Source organism: Clupea harengus, chromosome 1 (assembly GCF_900700415.2).
Source record: "Clupea harengus chromosome 1, Ch_v2.0.2, whole genome shotgun sequence".
Taxonomy (NCBI): domain Eukaryota; kingdom Metazoa; phylum Chordata; class Actinopteri; order Clupeiformes; family Clupeidae; genus Clupea; species Clupea harengus.
Window position 1 is genome coordinate 27524628 of NC_045152.1, and position 22182 is coordinate 27546809.

Genomic DNA, 22182 nt, shown 5'->3' on the forward strand with positions numbered 1-22182 from the left:
TAGATATGAAACACACGGTTACCTTGGTGAGCTCCGTCAAGACGAGTGGGCTCCCCACCATGGACTCCACCACTGGCTGGCATTCTAGAACTCTCTTCCTCTCTTCAGCCACATCCCTGTCCTCAGACCGTAATGCTGCTTCAGCCAGCAAGTGCCCCTACATACATACACACACACACACACACACAAACACACACACACACACACACAGATATTTATCTACAAACACTTATCACCTTTACAAGTACCTTCTCCCCACCCTCTCTGCTCATGCGGCCCCTCGTGGGCTGTGGCCTGGTCCTATCAGACGCACCTTCCTGTGTCTCCAGCAGAGGGAGCCCAGCATGCGCTTTAGCGTGCGCACACACTGCAGCTCCACAAGGAAGAGGAGAACGATGAAGAGCACACCCTGTAGAGCCATGGCAACCAGGTAGCGACCGATGCCTGGGGACATCATTGAGAAGTAGTTCTCCTGGTAGGTGAGGTCTATATAGAGCAGACAAAGCACATACATTCAGTGTTAGAGTAGCTCTCTCACAAAGGCTGCAATGGCTGGGCAACATAAAAGGCTCTACTGTTGCACTCTAGTCAAAATACATGACATGTTATGCACTCAACTGAGTATGTCTTCTCTTATATCTCAATATATATATATTTATACATACACTATATCTCAATTCGATCCTTGGGTATCAGGGTATCAGGCAACCAACACCACCACCACCACCACCACCACCACCACCACCACCACCACCATCGTCATGAACCATCTGCTTGTTCACCCCAATAAAGCTCTAGAGTGGAACACCAACTGAGATTTGCCAAAGTGAGATTTGCAGTGCTGAGTCAGGCCTGGTACTCACTGTAGTATTTGCAGAAAGCCTCTGCAATGGGGTTGGGGGTGCAGAAGGAAATGAGCTCATAGTTCTGGTAGAACTGGCTGAAGGACATGCCCAGACAGTAGTTGGGGAAGAGCAGGAAGACCTTGTCCAGGATGCGAGATAGGTCCTGTAATTGCAGCTCTGTGAGGGATGACACGGGAGACAGGAGTGAGAAATGTCTTGCTTCTATCAAGCTTCTATCAAGCACCATCTCTCAGTGCCACTCCCTTAATGTACTCTGACCTCCAACTCATCTTGCAGACCACCATCACATTCCTCTTCATTATATACAACCTCTACAGTACAATGGTGCATGTATCACTGCATTGCATCTTGACTCACTTTTTTTCATCATTAATTCAATTTGTTTTAAACTTATCTGAGTGCATGTAGTAACATTTACAAGAAAAGGAAAGAGTAAGAAAATTACGGTTCAACACTAACATCACAGAGGTGACACACAATTTCACTGGACTTGACAATCTACTTTGCCACGCTCTTTCACCTGGTATGGTCATGATGGTGACTGCCAGGAAGGTTGCGGTGCCGCTGATGATGTTGAAGATGGTGAGGCGGGTGTAGGCAGTGGCTGCCGTGGAGAACAGGAAGCTGAGCAGGTACATCAGCGGCACCACCGCCCAGCCGAAGAGCAGCAGCACCAGCAGCACATCCACCAGGTGGTTATGCTCCACAAACGCCTTGACGGCAAACACCCTGAACACCACCTGAGAGAAACAAGAGACAAGAAGAAAGACAAGGAGAGATATGCTCTGTATGAGATGATGACAGACATCACAACGGCAAGAGAGTGGTTGAGGTGGAGACCCAAAAACAACAGATGTCAGAATAGTTTTTCTTCAACACCCCAGGAAAGTGTGTTCTAAAGTATGCTATTGTATCTTACATGTATTAAAGTAATTTATCATGATCAATGACAAGACCGGCCACAATGCATTTCTTTTTGATTGCATAATATTTGAAACATCGCATTCAAATCAGACTCGCAACTTATGCAGCTTACTGGATGGATTGAACTTTTTTCTTTTTCTAAAGAAATTTAGATCAGCAGAATTTAATACATTTACTGAATGATTAAGGGTAGTACCCAACAGACCCAATGCTGATCAATTTAGGATGGTGATCACAAAAAAGTGTATAAACTAAATTATGCAAAATATGTGAGGCATTTTCAAACTTTGTGAGGGCAGTGTTATGATGTCTTGTACTGACCAGCATGAGCATGCAGGGCAGCAGAAAATTGATGAGATCCCAGAGCAGGGCGGAGAACCAGTAGTTGGACAGGTACACCCCGCTGACTTGTTGCACATGCTTGCACTTCAGTGAGCGCTCGGTCACCAGCAGCAGCGCAAATGTGCTGGACAAAGACGCCATTCCGTACATCAGGTTTATTGCAATGGCAAAGCCTGTCTGACTCCTGCAGCAGAGCAGAAGGGAAAGATGTCAGGAGAAAGGAAGAAAAGACAGAGTGAGAGAGAGAGAGAGAGACAGATATGATTTAAAAATATACACACCACAGGTTGACAATGTTATAGATGTTCAGTAGATAACTATGCCGCATTAAAATGCTAAAAATGTTCATGCAAGCTAGATACAGATCATAAACAGGCTCGTTAAACTCTTATCACACTCACACAGAGAGCTGGCTCTGTGCCGTTTCAGATAAGTTGCGTGGCATAGGGTCGTTCCCCGCGCGTATGGAGGCGTTGGGTCCAGCCAGCTTGCGGTACAGGGCATTGTCCAGCAGCAGAAGGGCAGTGGCGGGAGTGTGGTAGCCTTGGTTGTTGAAGTATGCCGTCGCCTCAACGAATGACTTGGATTTGCCTCGGAAAGCCACACCCACCACACAGTGCTCATTGAAGGCTCCGCCCTCCTCCTCAGCATTGCGCAGCACATACTCTGAGAAGTCTGTTGACAAGGTGCACAGAGAATGATGGTATTAGATCATTAGATGCCATTTTAAAATGAGTTGAGAGGAACACAGTAGCATTGTTTTTTTATGCTATGCTATTAACACTTGAAAAATACAAAAGTAGAAAAGTTTATATATAGTATACTACAGAAGTGAGTACACCCCTGTGCAATATAATTTAAACGTCAACGTCAATTATTTGCAAAATTGTATCACCTTTCAATAATTGCATTATTTCTAAGTTGAGAAGTAAGAGTATTTCATCTTATGAACAATCATAAACAAATATTTTCAAATAAACATATTGAAAATACAGGCCTCAAAGTAGAAACTCGAAGAAAGTGAATACACCTGTGATCTCCGACACACAAGTCAGACACCTGTGATCATTGAAACACAATTTAGTACACCTTTGATTTCCAACTAGCCTCATTGCATGGACATGGTTTAAAAAAATGATCTGTGAACACTCAAGTTTGGAGCTTTGGGCTGTGTCTATCTGCTTCAGGGCTCCACGTGGAAGAAAATTGCCAGAGGAATTGGGATATCTGATTGTGAAATGTCACAAAGATGGAAGAGGATACAGGAAGATTGGTGAGCAAAGAAAAAAAAAGGTTGAAACAAAGTTGCAGCAGTAATCAGGAGGTACAGAACGTGCAATACTACCACTCATCAGAGTCGCAGTGTCTGTCCTCCTAAAATGACACCACAGACAGTGTGCTACTTGCACAATCATGCTCTGAAGAACAGACAGGCGACTGCTTCAGACTTGGCACAGAGGTTTTTCACTGGAAATCAGAGTTTCTGTGACACAGACTGTGTGAAGCCCATTGCATGACGTCAACCTCTATGGACAGCTTCCAAGGAAAAAAACCTTCCTTGCTCTTTGGCACAAAACAAAAAAAAGAAGCCTGATGAATATTGGGAGCACATTCTTTGGTCATGTGAAACCAAGATAAATGTGTTTGGCCCAGATGGGGTCCAGCATGTTTGGCGTGAACCTGGCCAGCAGGTCTAGCACAGTGATAGTCCCGACAGTGAAGCACGGAGGTGGGAGTGTGATGATATGGGCCAGCAAGAGTGCAAAACGTGTTGGGGAGATATACTGACTGACAAGATGACTCCCAGTCTCCAGAAGCTTGGCAGAAAAGGAATATTCCAGTATAATAAGTATACTGCCAAAATCATGCAAGAAGTTCTAAAGGAGAAAAAAGTGAAAACTATAACCTGGCCAAGTATGCTGCCTGACTTGAATCTAGTAGAACACCTTTGGGATATATTAAAGAGACGGGTAGAGAAATACAACACCTCCAGCAAAGAGCAGCTGAAAAAAAAATCTGAATGGCAGAACATCTCTCCAGAAATGAATGCAACACTTGTGCAACGCAAGTGTATATAGTAAATCTAAATAGTTAGTTTTCAATTTGATATAAAAGCCATATATATATATATATATATATATATATATATATATATATATATACACACACTGTTAAACGTAGAATAATGCGATTACTGCAAGGTGATACAATATTGAATCATTTGACATTTAAGTGAGATTGCACAGGGGTGTACTCATGTTTGTTGTTTAATATATATATGTATTGTCCATACTATATAGGTATGTGTATTAGCTCCTAAAATATGTTGTTTTACAAACCAACCAAGTTTACCAGGTGAACTAGAGGCCTTAAAAACTTAACAGCAGATGGCAGTATTTTCCCAGTTTCTATTCTTTTCCTCTGTGACCCCAACGTGCAGACATGACCTCCACACAAACACAAACACCCCATTAACCCGTGTAGATAAACCGGTCCTCCTTTACCGGAGGAGTTCTGACCTGTGACGTTGTTGGGTGTGGCCCTCTGCTCGGGCAGCTGGCTGCTGTAGGCCTGGGCCAGAGCCACAGCTAAGGGCCCCGCTGTGGGCTCCAGGGCTACAGGCACGTGGGTGGGGCCGTAGCGGTCCAGCGACAGCTTTAACTGGGGGGTGTTGTGCCGACCGGGGAGGGTGCGGGCCACCACCAGCGCCAGCACTGTGAACACCAGCGGCACGAGGAACTGGGCCACCATCACCTTCCAGTTCCGCCAGCTATACAGAGCTCGCTTCAGAAACATGGCATAGAACTGCTGCATGTAGAGTCTGGCCTGGAGGAATACAGGGGTAACGGAGTTAGAGAGAGAGAGTGTGTGTGTGTGTGTGTGTGTGTGTGTGTGTGTGTGTGTGTGTGTGTGTGTGTGTGTGACCATTGAGTGTGAGGTGTATGTAAGAGGGACAGAGACAGCTTAAATGGGTAAATGTATAGAATGTCTGTCCATTTCTAGGTGGTAAATGTATATATTTGTGTGTTTTGCCATGTATGTGCATGTCAGTGTGTGGTGCATGGTGCTAACCCCAGTATTGAGCTTGATGTTGGAGCAGTCCTCTGAGATGAGTGTGCCGCTGTCAGTGAAATCTGTGACGTCAGTCAGCCCACTGATGCTGCTGGCGTCGTCCATGGTCCAGTCATGTGACCGGCGCTCGTGCTGGTACTGCAGTGCCGGCAGCTGGATGGCCTGGATGTCCAGACTGGAGTCCACCAGCTTCCCAACTCTGTACACATTCACACACAAGTGCAATCAGATACAAATCAGATACACACGTACAAAAAAAAAACGTTTTGGAACACACACACCCACACACACACACGAGACACACACACACACGAGACACACACACGAGACACACACACACACACACACACACGACACAGATAACCTGCATGTGTACAGACGAGCAGCTGCAGAGAGAGAGTACATACACAGGAAGAAGCCTGTGTGTATACACACAAATATTGGCATAGAGAGCGTACACACATCCACTAAACTCTGATTAGTCACCACTATTAATACCAAATTCAATTCCAGTAGTAATGTATTGCATTTTCACCAGGAAGCTTGAACACAATGAGATTAGTTGAAAATGAGACTCAGGCTCAGACTGACGCACAAGGCATATTTTTTTGTGTGTGTGTGTGTGTGTGTGTGTGTCTGTGTGTGTGTGTCTGTGTGTGTGTGTCTGTGTGTGTGAATGAATGAAATACAGAATAGCCTCCCCATGTCTCTCTTCACTCTCTCATATCACATCCTTCTCCGCAGCTGAAGAGGCTTGAGTGTGCATGCGCAAACACACACAGACACACACAAACACATACATACACAGACACACAAACACAAACACTTATAATTTAATTGCAGGACCACAAGCTTTCCTCTGAATCTTTTAAAAATGTATTTCCTTCTCTTTCTTAGCTAGGCACCACTTCATTTCTCCTCCCCACCCACACGCACACGCACATGCACACGCACACGCCGAGTCGACCGTGGAAGGACTATGTGTATGGCATGTTGACTGGCTGCATAGTTCTTGGAATTACTGATTGATTGGCTTACACATTTACAAGTGCATCACTGGACAGTTGGATGATTACAAGACACTTCGACACATGACCACTAACACCAATGTCTACTGATAATACCGCTACCACAATTATATTTATGCAACATTACAATTCCTGTCCTGTGAATTTCTGTTCTTGTTTATCATGGCATACCAGGCAATGAAGCAAAAAGCTCAGACACAAGATCAAAAGAGGTATTGTTTGTTTGTGTGTGTGTGTGTGTGTGTGTGTCTATGAACTCTAAAATCAATCTCAGTTTACACATAATAGGTCCTGCAGAACCTCTGCACTGGAATCCCATGTCAATTTCTTGCCCAATAACGAACTGAGCTATTTACACTCTAGCAAATGAAGTTTAATGAGCCCAGTTAAGTGACTTGTCAGTCACATGACAGGCACCCCCTGTTTGTCCTACAGGAGGAATCCCACCTCGGGTAAAAGCGGATCAGGGCTGAATTTGACAAAAAGTGTAAGGGTACTACACCTCTAAGGATGCATTCAGATGAATATAGAGTGCGCTATAAATTAAATGAATTATTAATATTATTATTATTATTATTATTATTATTATTAAGGGCTTCAACATTTGGATATCTAATCTCTCGTGTGTAAGAAACTGTGTGGCAGTTATCGGTGGACTTTGAGTTTAGAGAGTTACCTCAGAAACACTTCCTCCATGGTGGTGACAGACGCTCCGTAACTGGCGATGCCCAGCTCTTCCCTGTTCATCTCGAGCTCGGCAAACAGAAGCTCGAAACTGCACCCAAAATAAACACACTGTCAACACACAAAACTCAACAGCAAATTAACCTTGATGAATAATTAACTGGTAACCCTGATGTGGGGCACAAAACAAGGGTGGCAAAGGAGTGGCAGAACAAGGGTGGCAAAGGAGTGGCAGAACAAGGGTGGCAGAACAAGGGTGGCAAAGGAGTGGCTGAACAAGGGTGGCAAAGGAGTGGCTGAACAAGGGTGGCAAAGGAGTGGCAGAACAAGGGTGGCAGAACAAGGGTGGCAAAGGAGTGGCTGAACAAGGGTGGCAAAGGAGTGGCTGAACAAGGGTGGCAAAGGAGTGGCAGAACAAGGGTGGCAGAACAAGGGTGGCAAAGGAGTGGCATTTCTCTGTAAGCATAAGCCTCTCTTCCTTTACTCTCCACAAAGCAAAAATGCCCTAGCTGGTGGATCACGTATCCAAAAAAAGGACACGGTCAAGTCCTTAGTTGTGTGGAAATGTGCAGATGTGTTTAGGCGTGTTTGTTAGCTGCAGTTTACTGATGGAGGGAACAGCACACGGCTACAATTCTGTTGTGACCCTTGTTAGCACATTCGCCAGTTAGTTCATCAGTAATTGTGCTCACATCTGTCTGTGTGTGGGAGTGTGAGCCTGTGTGTGTGTGTGTGTGTGTGTGTGTGTGTTTTCTCTTACCGGTTGCTGCTCTCTTTGGGCAATATGTAGGAGAGTTCTGCTCCAGCACTGCTCTCTAGCGTAGCGTTAGGCACATACAGATGCACCAGCCGAGTAATCTCAGACACATTACAGAGCGCATCTTTTACTATCACCATGTGGTAGCCAGCACCTACACACACACACACACACACACACACACACACACACACACACACACACACACACACACACACACACACACACACACACACACACACACACACACACACACACACACACACATCTGGTTAGTATAGATTAAAGACGCCTTCCCTTTGCTGTCTGAAGGAGAAGAAACATTGGAGCACGAGCTAAACCGTCTACATCTATGGATAGTGTATACAGATGTTTGCTTAGTGCAGATGAAAGGTAATGAAATAACGTAAAGAAATATGGTAAAGAAATGTATCGCACCATATTTGTTCTTGAGGAAGAGTGGCGAGCCACAGCACTGTAGCTCTCCGGCAGCCATGATGGCGATGCGGTCCCCCAGCAGGTCGGCCTCGTCCATGAAGTGTGTGGTGAGCAGGATGGTGCGCCCGCGCTTCTCGCCCTGCAGCAGGTCCCAGGTGGCGCGCCGAGCGCAGGGGTCCATGCCCGAGGTGGGCTCATCCAGCATCACCACCTACAGTGCACACACACACACACACACACACACACACACACACACACACATACATGCATATAAACACTGGTGCTTAATCTGACTACTGGCCCATCCTTGAGCTCCTTCTGTGCCATTGCTAAACGGCTCATCAATGTACTCATGCTGACATTTTAACCTTGTTGCCTTTACCTGACCTTTGACTTCCATGACCTGGCCTGTCTTGTTGTTTGTACAGCACAGTACATGGCCATTTCAAAACATTTGTGTCATTTCATTTCTTTGAATTTTTGTGTGTTTTAGATAGCAAGTCCTATCTGTGCGTCCACTACACGTGGTAAGACCCTGTCCACCTCTGCAACTTATGAGCCTAACAACTGGAGCACGCCATTGATCCAGGCTGACCTTGGAGTCTCCGATGAGGGCGATGCCGATGGAGAGCTTCCTCCTCATGCCTCCGGAGAGAGTCTTTGAGCGACTGTCCCGCTTGTCCTCCAGGTTCAGCACACGGATTATCCGGTCCACTTCATCTGGGATTTTCTCTTGTGGATATCCTTTCAGCTGTAGCACACAATATGCAGAGACAGATAGAAGGAGAGAATGAGACATTTATTGAGTGAGACATGCATGCAAACATGTGAAGTCAGTATACAGTATACCATAGCTAAATACCCAGCAAGCCTGCTGTGTGTGTGTGTGTGTGTGTGTGTGTGTGTAGGAAACCCACCTGTGCATAGAAGAGCAGATGCTCCCTGACAGTCAGGTTGTCAAACAGCACGTCATGCTGTGGACAGAGGCCCAAGCTGCGGCGAATAAGTGACATGTCCTGACTGATATCATAGCCATTAATGTAGGCCCGACCGCTGGAGGGGGGGAATAGACCTGCAGCCAATACATATCACAGCACTTTAAAGGACAGCAGCCAATACATATCACAGCACTTTAAAGGACAGCAGCCAATATATACCACAGCAGTTTAAAGGACAGCAGCCAATACATACCACAGCACTTTAAAGGACAGCAGCCAATACATATCACAGCACTTTAAAGGACAGCAGCCAATATATATCACAGCACTTTAAAGGACAGCAGCCAATACATACCACAGCAGTTTAAAGGACAGCAGCCAATACATTTCGCAACAGTTAAAAGGACAGCAGCTCATAAAAGACACTGAGTATGCCCATTAAAAAGACCTTTAAACCAGGATGTCATTATTTGCAAATCTCCCATTGTTAACTGTTTTCTTGCAACAGACTATCCTTAGAAACTTTAGTACATATTCTCACAAGAAAACAATGTGTGTGTGTGTGTGTGTGTGTGTGTGTGTGTGTGTTTCTGATCAAATACTCCTGTGTGCTACATGTGCATGCTACCAACCTGTCAGCATGGACAGAGTAGTGCTCTTGCCAGCTCCATTGTGTCCCAGTAGAATAGTGATCTGGCCTTCAAACATGTTCAGTGTCAGATCTCTCACTGCTTCCTTTGTTTTGTTTCCCACTTTGAAGACCTTGAAAACAAACAAAACAAGTCAGTCACATTCCCACCTGCTTCCCTCGAAGCCTCAAGAATGGGTCTGTGCACTTTTATGTGAGTGCACGTGTCTGTGTGTGCATCGCCACATTGAGTGTACCTTGCCTAGATGCTTGATCTTAACTCCTGACACCAAGCCGGCCGGCTCCTCCTCTATGAACTCTCCCTTCAGCGCCTTCTCTGCATCCTCCTCTTCCTCCTTCTCCTTCAGGAACGCCACACGGGGAGTGCTGCACCAGTAGGAGGGCTTTAGAGATTACAGGAGGTACGTCAGTGTTATCGGTTGCTATGAATTGGCAGAACTTTTCTCTGTCTTCTGCTGACATACAGAGAGAGAGAGAGAGACATCCAAGAGTGTGTACAATCACCAGTTTTCATTGGGGAGAAAGCACACGACCTAACACCAGAGTCTGTAGTCTGCAGGCATCGATGTGAGGGCCAAGCAGATCAGCTGGGCGTAGTCGTCATGGCCCCCAATAAGGCACCCACAGTAAATGACTCCATATATGGCAGTAAAATTACCCTGTTTTGTACACTATTGTATTTGTCTTTTTCTTTTAAAATACTGTGGACAGTTTTTCCAAGATATGATGCATATCATTTTTTTATTGTACATTTCAAGATGTGCATGTGCACATGTTAGCAGGACCTAGCAAGCTAGCTTGTGACTTACCAGCATGAAGTAGTACCAGGGCCGCGGGACCCCGTACTCCCCTGGGAAGACTGTCTCCATGTAGCAGGCCAGCATGCCATAGAGCACTGCATCCAGCAGCAGCAGCCCCATCACCTGTGCCAGCGAGAAGTCATCATCCACGCTCACCGGCTCAAACAGGTTGCTCCACTGCACCCCTGTGCCTGTAGGTATAGACACAGACACACACACACACACACACACACACACACACACACACACACACACACACACACACACACACACACACACACACACAAAGTTGATGTTTATAAGACTCTATTGAAAAATAACCCTTCCGATATTAATGTAAAATTGCATTAATAATGTACTGCATACTAAATATGTTAGAGACCCACACATTCACAGTGACCAAATGCGCAGTCTAAAAACACAGTCTCAAATTGAAAGTCAGAAATAAAGGCAGGGCTGACCTTTGCCCTCGAACATGCCGATGAGCTGTGCTCCCATTGCCATGGCAACGTTTGAGATGAGGCAGGCAGAGACTTTTTGGGCGTGGCTCAGAAGGTCGTAGCGAGGCCACAGGAAGACGTATGGCACGTAACTCAGGAAGTAGATGAACCCACCTGCCGCAGCCGCAACATTGGCTGCACACACAAACAGACCACAGAGAGAGGAAGAGATGTAAAAGTCTTACAGGTTGAGGAAGAATCTATAATAGAACATTTATGAACCTTACGTAAAACTCCATTCTAACATCAAATAGAATTATGTTTATTTGACTCATTCACTCCCTCCTATTGACAGACTGGCCAAGGATAAGGAGCACTGTGCACTCACAATGAGAGACTCAAGGAATGGCAAAAACAAAACAAAAACAAAACAAATTGCCATGAAAACACAGGGTTTCCAGGATTGCATGGCAAACTGATATAAGGAAAACATCAGTTATTTTTACATCCATAAGCACTCAAAAACACAAAGAAAATTTGGCATGGTGTTGTATTCTGAGTGTATTATTCACTTTATTGATTATTCCATTTGAATATGCGATTGAGGAAGCATTTAGAAGGAAGAAGCTAAAGTATGCTGAACTGCTAGTGGGAGCGAGCAATGGGGTTGGCAAGCACACACGAGAGCAGTGGAGATAAATCAACCACAACACTTCTGTTAGATTTTGGACTCCAGACCTTGCTGTTGAGCCTGCCACAAAGGCAGCTTTGTTGAAGTTGTTTCCTGCTTCTCAAGTTCTATGTTTGGGCAGTCACGTTGTTGTGTTTAGCGCTTGTTGGCTACAGACAGTGCCTGTTGTACTGTGAAGGAGGGCCTTTACAGATCCCGGGTACAACGTGATGCACATGTTGTGGCTGCCAGCCAGTTGTGCGTTATTGTTGTATCCTGCTGTGCACGGTCGGGCAGTTATATATTGGTTAGGTTGCTGGCTATGAGCACTTGCATTAGACAGTGAGAGGATTGGCTGCTGTGGGAAGTCCCCAACCAATAGCACAAGGAGTTTAACATCTTTTCCTGTGCATAAAAATATAAAAATGACAGTGTGCCATTTGGGCATTTGTGACAGATATTGATTACGGATCCCTATATAGCCCTGTATTAAAGGGGGCAGCAGTGGTGGAGGTGAGGCATCTGGCTGAACACTAGAACAGGCATTGAGGAACTTGTGGGGAACTACGGGCCTTTTAGGGTCTTAATAATGTCTTAAACCTAACCTGACCTTTGAACTCCTCCTCCACAGAACCAATCCTGAACACACCACCAAGCTGCAGTGTGTGTGTGTGTGTGTGTGTGTGTGTGTGTTGTTTGTGTGCTGTGTGTGTGGTTGTGTGCTGCAGGGTAGGGAATTGTACATTCAGCTGAACCTGTGACGATAGGAGTTCACTTCAGAGCACAGCAGTCAAGCTACTTGCATCAATAATCTACAGACCCATCGATAATTCGTCCCATGAATCTCATCACTCCTGATTTCCAGGGGAACACACGACCACATACAATCACTCAAGCATACACCAGGCCACTATGAGTCACATGTAACCTTACAAGACTCCAAATAGCTATCTCTCTGTTCCCCTTCCATCTCTAAATTCCCATTTCCCAGAAGAAGTTCACAGACCCACCTCTGCAAAAGAAGGAGCTAATCATGAAGCTGAAGTTGATAGTTGCGACAGCAAACACCAGCAGGAACACAAACACCAGGGTTGGATCGCTGTAGGTCAATACTGCTCCTTTGGTACTGACCTGTCTCAGCATAGCAATGCATCAAACACATGGTCAACAGCCAATTACATCATTCAAATCAATAATGCACCAGGAAACAAACATACATACACACATTAACATAAAACTGCAGTCATTGTTATGCAAAACATCACACACACACACACACACACACACACACAGGGAGTCATTTACACTGACCTTCACACAGAAGAGCAGTGTGACGAAGAAGATAGAGATGGAGAGGAAGAGGAAGAACACGAGGAACCAGGCGCTCCAGTGGAGCCAGTTACTAAGACCCATCATTCGCATGTACTCCTGCAATACAAGCGAACGCATAAACATGGGACACACACACACACACACACAGGTAGAAGTTTAACAAGTTTAATACTTGACATAAACAGCTGCACACACACACCTTGAGTTTCCTCTCTTTCTCCTGCACCACAGCACGTATGATGTTGAGTGAAGTGTAGGTGAAGCTGAGCACCAGCAGCAAGGGCAGCTGGCTCTGGATGACCAGGATGAACACATCATAGATGAAGGCTGGGAAGGGAAAGCGCGACAGAACCACACGCGTCTGCGCCAGCAGAGTCGTCGCCGCAGTTTTGTTGTACGCGCGCATGATAGCCCGGTCAACCGCATGCTGCAGCGTGAGAAAGCCCTCACGATAATATCCTACAGGAACACAAAAACACACATGAGGGAGAAAAATGTTTAACTACAATATATAGAGGCAGATACTCATTTACACTGGAATTCATAATCTAATGTGTCTAGATAGGTATAATGCTAGATTTTAATTATTAGTTATAATAAAGCAGAATGATAGATTCCAGATTTTTAGCAATGCATGATGATTTAACTGTGATCGTGGAGAATATTCTGTGCTCGGGTTGCTTGACCATTCGATGCTGTTGATCATTCAGTTGAACCAAATAGAATGGAAAACTGGGTTGTTATGTCCAGGCCTGCCTAAGACTTGTTTTCATCCTCTTCATCTGATCACATATTGTTGATCAGTAAGTGCATATAAACGAGCCCGCAAAACACCCCAAAACACCCAAAGAGTTAAAGACAAGTTACAACAGCCTCTGGATAAAACATTTTAAACAGCTATAAAATTATGATAAAAAGGCCTTTCTGATTTTGGATTCTCAAAATAGCTAGCAAAAGTTGGCTCATTTCACCTTGCACATTTACAAATTAGCCTGTAGGCCTAATGTGACTGGAGCTGACCATAAAATCATGATAAAAGAAATGTCATCACAGTTTGTGTATTTTACATGCCCTGTGGCTATCATGAGTAGCTCCGGATAACCATGTAAAATGGCTGCAACTTGATATAGCTATAGCACCTGCAACTACGTTTTCCATATAATCTACCGTATCCCATAGGATTTGTCTCTGAAGTCTTGTGTGTCCCCACATCCCACACACCAACAGGCATCCCACACAGAGGAATACAGGGAAGTGCCACAGTTGTCATGGAAACCCTCATAGAGAGAATGCCCCGTCTGCAGCTCCAAAAGGAGCAGTCAGAACCAATCAAACTGCTCCACAAACCACACAGGGAAACTATTAGACGGTTCAACCAAGAACTGAAGGAACCTGGAACAAGGGCAGCTCACAGGTTCTCAGAGTGCATCAGTGTCCGCTCACCTGGTGTACCACCGCGAAGGTCGTGCTGCTCACGGGGTCCAGGCAGCTGGAATAGGGGGAAGAGTTTAAGCGTGTGCCAGTCCATGTCATTATTGGGGTTCAGCTCCGACTTCTCCCTGGCAGGCGCAAAGCGGGGGCTGTATGGGAACCGCAGGTGATAATTCACCTGTGCAGGCGAAGCACAGAAATAGAGAGACATACATTAGTGGATTGGATTGGATGTGCTTTACTAATCCCTGATGGGAAATTCTTTGTCATAAATGCAACCTTAACAGCATCAAAGCATCTACATTACATTACTAAGCTGTCTTGAATATATAATATGAGTTGTATTTCTAGTCTAGGTTGTCATCAATAATGGTGACAATTATTTGGATGACCTAATCGTTTCTATTTGAATTCTTTCAACTGTGATATTTTTCGTATCTCTAATCTTCCTTCCACACCACGTTCTAACTACTGACAGGCTGACCTAGTCACATGCTCCCTTCAAAGTATTTCCCTCCCCAAAAGTCTGTGTCTCTTCTTCTCTACTTCTCCGCATCTTCATCTCAATCCCTTTTCAAAATAAAAGTCTCTTCACACGTGCTACACATATAAGAAATATGCCTTTAAAGCTGACAGACAATTTTGGTTTTATCTCTAGTTCACAGAATCTGTGTTCAAAGTTAAAACAATTAAACAATATTATTTTAATTTAAATATACCTCCTTTGTGCTGATTCTCCATTAATTCAGTGATTTTACATTTAAATATCTATTATTAAAAGCTTCAATCTTAAGAAGAAAAAAGTGAGAGCACTAATACTGATTCATGACCTACACCAAGTTGAGTGTCTTATTGTATCTTATTATTTTTAGGTCCATGTGCCTAGGAACGGTGGAAAGAAATTAGCCAGTAGTTAACTCGGGTGCATTATAGCTCCTCTTTAAAGTTTTTGTCTATTGTTAAAGTAAATAAAATCCAACTAACCAATTTATGTCCTGCAATAGATGTTTACTGTCATTTATTAACATCTGTCAACCATACACAGACACTGAACACGAACAGTCCCCTCCATTCTCTACCCCAAATTTCACCTCTAATGGAAGAGGATCATCATCATGGATGAATGTGTTCTTAAACACCACAGCAGCCAAAACCTTTCCTGAACGAGGGTCTGTCTTCACAAAGTCTTCAAACTGTTCTTCCGTCTCGAAGCCACGAACTGGAAACAAAACAAAAACATTCACAAACACCCACGCAGCTTTATGCTCTGGCTTCCCCTCTTTACTTTGTGAATTTGTGAATTCAACAGCCACGTGTAGCATTCCAGTCAATCAATCAATCAATCAATTTATTTATTTGATCAGTCTTAAAGAGGCCTAACAGCAAGCACACCTCTGTACATTAAAACCACGTGGAGGCCTATTATAGTCTTATGTAGGACACCCATGGCACCATGTCTTCTGGTACTTGCTGATTTGCCTGCCATCTGAAACCATCTCTAACCACACATTCCAAGCTTATCTATACTTCTAGGTAGCTCTGAGGAATGGTAAGAAAACATGGTGAGGTGAACCAAAAGTCACTGAGAGAAAGCCAAGATACACCAGCCTTGCCTTCCACAAACACTGGCACAATCTGGAAGCATGCACACTTTTTAAAAAAAAAGAATAGCTATTGTAGATCCCCGGGGATCAAATAACCGGCTCCTATTTCTTCTCCCACATCATTCAACACCATTCAGCGAATAGCCGGGTGTTCTTCTCCAGTTCCAGCTTTTAGCCCTTTCTTTCAGTTTACCTCTGTCTGACCATCTCCACAACTATCCATTAAGAGATATGTGCCATGGCGGAAAACTTGCACAGCCAGTTACTGGTCTGACAAGCTAAACCTGTGGGAGCATGTACACGCATGTCTATATCCGCGTGCAAGTCAGTGTGTGTGTAAGTAGGTCCATACAGACCCTTACCATTTTTACAATAATAGTGTAAATATTGCTATTACTTTCAGCCTGTTCCATTTATATACAAACCAATGATTTGAATATATTGTGTTGGCACAATGCACAGCTGTGCAGAGGAACCAAAGGGGATATGAGTACAGTAAACATTAATTGCAACTTTTGTCACCATATGTCCAGAATATATTTGCTATATGATCTGATGACTTTCATACTTATGTAGTACAACTGGATCATTAACACCAATGTATGTTTCATTGGATTTATGGCATAAATATGTCCTATCCTTTTAACGATGACCACCTGAGCCACATGTTCACTGCTGCTGAAGTCTGGACCAGAATAACAAAATTCAAATTCTGAATAAAGAAAATTCAGTTTCTCAACAGTTCATCACCTAGAAGACTGACTGCAGAGTCACTGTACACTGTACGTTAAGTCATATTATCTCCCTCATGGCTGAGATGAGTAAGCTATTTCTGGGCACTCCGTCATGAGCTTGTGTCCCTCCAAAATAACTAGTGGACAGCAGCTCAACTTTGACATCATGAAAATTAACAAGATTAACATGCTGCCAGAAAAGCTATGCTAGGATCTGTCTGCTCATTCTAAAATCTAATGCAAGATGCTCCCCTTATTTTTGGGCCAACCAAATGAAGCCTTCATTTGTTTCCAGACCAATCAAATAATGTTTTACTGCTTGGTACCCACCAGATGTGATGACCTTGACACCCAGGCTGCGCTGCACATCTTCAGCCACCTGGCGCACCACACTGGCATTGCTAGGCACATAGACCAGCTGGTAGTTGCCGAATTCCAACTTAAAGGGCACGTGATCCACAGAGAAGCTGTTGTAATGTGTTGCATTTGGGTAGTTCGTGAAGGGCACACGCTGGCGCAGGGCAATCAGAATGGCCGAGAAGAGCATGGGCAGAGCGACCTCCACCAACGTCACCAGAATCTGCCGCTTCTGTTGATGGCAAAGGATGAAAGAGAACGACAAGAGAACAAAAGGAAAAGAGAGAGATGCAGTCAGTAGATGGATGGTGAAGGAGGGCTATAATTGTATATTTCCAAAAGCATCAGGAAAACAACGTCACACTGCATGAGTCAGGGCTTTCATCACTTTCTCTATTCTTGAGTAGAATGGCCCTGTACAAAAGGTTAGTATGGGATACACACACACACGCTGAGGAAAGAGGAAAAGGAACTCAGTAGCATTATTTTAGCAGTACTTATGCTGTGTTATTTTTGTTCTTTTAAAGATAGGCTACTACCTATCAGAAGACAAACACATTTAGTGTGTGAGTAGATGTTGCATGCAGACAGAAATAGCTCGAGCAATACATTTAAATTGTAATACAAGACATAACCGGCGGTTTGTGAGTGTGTGGAGATACAGGAACGAGGGCCAGAGCCACACCTATTAGGCAGAACTTCATCTGCTGTAACATTTACATTTCTACTTTCTTGATTTGTAAGTACAGTACCTCACATGCCCTTTCTCCCTCTTTCACTTTCCCTATCTGTGAGCAAACCCTTCTAAACTGACCTTACTGGGCCGTATCTCCTAGCAACCACAACTGGATCAGGGAGGTGGTGGTGGTGGTGGGGGGTGGTAACAAACAGCCTTTCAGTTAAATAGGAGTGGTTATGCTACATACTGCTCAGAGACTTATTTTCACAGTCTGCCATTGTGCAACTCCAAGTTCACATTTGAATTACTCAAGACACCTGGCCCGAGAGCAAGAAATAAATCTATCGCATAATGTTTAAACTGTACTCTTAGCATATAAGCAGACCACAACTTGTTTGTTTTGATATAGATCTGTATTATAGAGGCTTTGGCAATGCATGACCACTTGCCACTTTGTGAGAGGAGCTAATAGACCTAAATCTGAAGTTCTACTGTTCTGCTGCCATGATAGCAACCCTTGGCACATACCCAGATATAAAAGCAAGAACCAACAGTCATTTATGTAAAAGGATGTGATTTCTCAGAGTACACCAGGAGTCTAATTACATTTCTCATGAGTAGCCACAGTCCAGTACTTTATCTGTGGGTCATTTTGAGGGCAGGATACAGGTTAAGGTGATTGTGCAGTGAGTCTTCTAGGCAAAATAAACCTAATAACACCACCTACATGCAGAAAAACACTTAGGAAACCTCATATAAACTCCAGAAGAGTTTTAAATGTAAGTAGTCTGACAACACTGGATAACTTAATAATCAAGTAGTATATAAGTCTTAAAGATGAGCACATACTGCCAGAATTCACTACAATTATCTTTTGATTTCTAAATGGTTTACAATAAGGCAACAGTCTAAATTCCAATGTCATCCTTGAAATTGTACCTTACAAGTGAAACAGTGTGTGAAGAGAAAACAGTTTATCCCATTTAGACACCTTTTTACGGAAAACCCATGCTGTCATAGCACCCTTTTCCCAAATAGGATGGAAACAGCTTTACAACGTGATATAGTGGTTAGAGTAAAACATTTAGTTAAATCTGGTGAAGTTTTCACAATGTGGTATATAATCCTCATCTTCACTAGGTATAAAACCTTCCTAATTTATCTTTTACATGACCGACCTGCTGTAGGTAGTTCTTCCACAGAAGTAATCCAAACTGCCGTAGCACAGCCATTTTGCAAGGTGAGAATGCAGACCAGATTCACGCAACCTACAGAAACGGGGTAAGGGAACAAGCACATAAATTCACAAGACACAAAAGGTGTTCAGAGAGAACTTCAATCAGGGATTTATCATTATGTAGTGATAACAAAGGGATTGTGACAAAAGTCACATTCCATGTGACAACACAGTGCTATTATAAGATATTTTCACCTAGTCACATAAAGTAATTTCTACACTAACCCAGCTATGAATGAACCCTTACTTGATCACCTTTGCATGAAGCCATTAAAACAGTAACTCATCTGCACCATTTCAAATGAAAACTGTCAAAGAAACTATTTAACCATCATAGCAATAACAATGAGGTGCAACAAAAATAGAAAATTAGGTTTTTGTCCTAATCCTGTAGTTAGTATGACGCATTCAAAAAGACTAGATATGGAGTATGCTACCCAAAAGTCAACATCCTTGGCAATGTTTATGCCAGGAAACAGGTGTCTAAACCTAACTTGTAGACCAAATTGTGATTTCATATGTAGGCTACACACCTGCTAGTGCAGTTCATTTATGGGGAGATAAATGTAGCAGGTCACGTAAATCTAAAAAAAAAAAAACATCGCTTCTCAAGAAAGACATAAAATAGCTCTTAGCTAGTTGCTCAAGAGAGAATTCCCGAGCTCTCGATTTCCAGAAACCTATCGCGTTACATCAAGGCAAAGTTTTCTTCCTGTTGTTAGGTCTTTAAATTCATTTAGCTAGAAAAAACTATAGCACATTTGAAAAATAATTTTCATTTTGGTTTAACATCGGCCTGATGAACACCACCACAGAAACTACATCGACTAGGCCGAATAATACAATCAAGACAAGATGATGTCCTTGTTACAGTACGTTACAGTTTCTCCCTCGTAATGGAGAAAAACTTAATTTAGTGGGCTTGTGAGGCCCGACAGCCGAGGACGTGTCGGGAAATGCCTATTCCACTATGCATATTGTGTTTAAATGTTATCCATTTCAGAAGCAATTTACATTTAGGCTATTTACGAAAGAATCCATCAGTGGAGCTCGACCTAAGGCCTATAGCGATTGGATAAAGCATCTGTCCGTCATTTTCTCTTCTTTCATGAAACTATGCCTGACGACAAAGGGCTTTTAAAGATTCGTCCACATGTTAGCAAAATTATAGTTTTTGCCTGCTGACATTACATAACATCGTGCAGAACAATTAAGTATCTGACTGAATATAAGTATAGCATATAAAAGACGGCATTACCTCAGATCAGACGGTAAAGGCCCATAGATGTCATAGGCTGTCCTTTCTTCAGCGCAGTAATGTTACAATCGTCCTTTTTATGGTAACATTGAGTAAAATCCTCCTTTTCGACCAGCTGACTGCGGACAGTTCACCAGAGGCTTTGGCGATAGCAAAAGTGTTAAATTATGAGTCGTTAATTTCGACTCTAGAGCGATGACACTGCAGCATACGGTGGACAGAGCATATCCATTGTGCGAACATACAATCGTCAACAAAGTCATGTGACCGGGAAAGAGAGGTAATATCGTGTCACGTGACATTTGTCTCTCTTTCAGGGCGAGAAAAGCTGGCTTTTATAAGGCCATGAAAATGAAGATTTTAGATTTGCGACCGGACATTTTTGAAATGGCATTTTTTCATTTCTTATTATTATTAGGGTTCCTCCGTCAGGAGGAAACCTATTGTTATTGTAGGTATTCTTATTATTATTCTTGTGCCATTGGAGTCAATGGCAGCCCCTAGAACCGTATGGTAACTTTTTCTGAAATTTGGCACACTCATTAAGGACAGTCCCTACTTTACTCACACCAAGTTTCATGTCTCCCACTAGACCACACTAGCGCCACCAACGGGTCAAAATTTGACTTTTGTTAACACTGTAACTTTTGAACCGTTTGACCGATTTTCAAAAATGAGGTACCATTGGATTCCTTGGATCAAGACGAATTCAACACACCCTGTGGCGTCAATTTCCGGTTATATAGATTTTCCGCTATTTCCGGTTTTATCAAAAACCTTTGAAAGGCATCAACTCCTACAATTTTTGTCAAATCTTCTTCAAAATCACCAGAGATGATCTTCAGACCAAGCCTCACAAAAGTTCTCCAACAGAATTTTGATCCTCACAACCGTTTGTCCGGTACAGCCACTGAAATTCAGCAGAAAAGATGCCAAACAGGAAGTAAAGTCATACCTCAGCAAATCTTTCAGATATCAACACCAAACTTGGTATGCACGTGGAAGACACTACAACATGTCCCCATGTGCAAAGGCAACTTCATATCTTCAAAAATGATTGATATAAAGCAAATTGCATTAATCGCTAACGCTAAAACAATGCTTTACACATTTTTCATTCAAAAAGTGATACTCTGATTCAATCACAAGTTCATGAAGACACTTGAGAATGTTTAGTACACAAATCTGAAAAAAGTTGACTGTAAGATGAAAAGTAGATTTTTGGTGAATATTTGAAACATGCATGCTTGGCTAATTGCTAGCCTGATTTCCAATATAATCTGTCCCTGTCCGCTCCTTCGCTCCCCGCGCGGCTTGCCCCAATTCTCACAGACACAAACTTTCACCTGACACACCAAACGCTTGGCAAGACGCACACACACCATTTCATGACATTGTGGCCTGACCAAGGCCCCGCTCTCTCCTTAGCTTGAAGCTTGTGGATCTTGACAGTATTGCATTTCAAATTGAATATCCCATTGGTAAGTCTGCAGCATGGATTTTTCTATACAGTGACAAATTGTGCAGAATATAAATTTTTCCCTGGTTCGCAATCTTTGGAGGAACCCGCCATTGCTGCCTGCAGCTATATTTCATTATATATTTCTAGTGAGCTTCTTCCATGATGTAATTACAATGTATAGGTATGTTGTTAACTGCTACTGACAGTGTACAGTAGGGGAGAGTGGGCTTGGTTGGCACACTTTTCACTCATATTTCTCAGTCCTGCCTCATGTTAAAATAGTGTAACCAGTACGAACTGAAGGATAAATATCTCTAAAAATAGCTACAAAACAGACACATTTAATGTTCACAAATGATTCCTAAAATTATTTTATTCATGATCAATGTTGTGCACTTGTAACTTGAGCATTTAATTCAAACCAGAACTAGAAAACATTCAACAGAATTTCTGCCTATTTTTAACCAAACAGTTAATATG

The 22182-nt window shown here is 43.3% G+C and overlaps 1 protein-coding gene across 1 annotated transcript in view; it reads right to left on the reverse strand.

Annotated features, from left to right (window-relative positions):
* The window catches only part of abca3b (ATP-binding cassette, sub-family A (ABC1), member 3b), a 25436-nt gene extending 4936 nt beyond the window's left edge, over nt 1-20500 (reverse strand). Inside the window, exons 1-25 of the mRNA XM_031574344.2 lie at nt 20241-20500; nt 18924-19013; nt 17040-17298; nt 15463-15590; nt 14384-14549; nt 13140-13399; nt 12920-13036; nt 12619-12739; nt 10960-11133; nt 10508-10689; nt 9935-10081; nt 9682-9811; nt 9029-9183; nt 8707-8862; nt 8112-8322; nt 7677-7827; nt 6909-7007; nt 5205-5403; nt 4652-4958; nt 2534-2807; nt 2112-2316; nt 1387-1606; nt 864-1022; nt 314-486; nt 23-157 (exon numbers count right to left, since the gene is read on the reverse strand). Of these exons, the coding sequence (XP_031430204.1) occupies nt 23-157; nt 314-486; nt 864-1022; nt 1387-1606; nt 2112-2316; nt 2534-2807; nt 4652-4958; nt 5205-5403; nt 6909-7007; nt 7677-7827; nt 8112-8322; nt 8707-8862; nt 9029-9183; nt 9682-9811; nt 9935-10081; nt 10508-10689; nt 10960-11133; nt 12619-12739; nt 12920-13036; nt 13140-13399; nt 14384-14549; nt 15463-15590; nt 17040-17298; nt 18924-18977 (4182 nt within the window). The 5' untranslated portion in view covers nt 18978-19013; nt 20241-20500. The remainder of the gene's footprint in view (nt 1-22; nt 158-313; nt 487-863; nt 1023-1386; nt 1607-2111; nt 2317-2533; nt 2808-4651; nt 4959-5204; nt 5404-6908; nt 7008-7676; nt 7828-8111; nt 8323-8706; nt 8863-9028; nt 9184-9681; nt 9812-9934; nt 10082-10507; nt 10690-10959; nt 11134-12618; nt 12740-12919; nt 13037-13139; nt 13400-14383; nt 14550-15462; nt 15591-17039; nt 17299-18923; nt 19014-20240) is intronic.
* Between the last annotated feature and the right edge of the window lie 1682 nt (nt 20501-22182).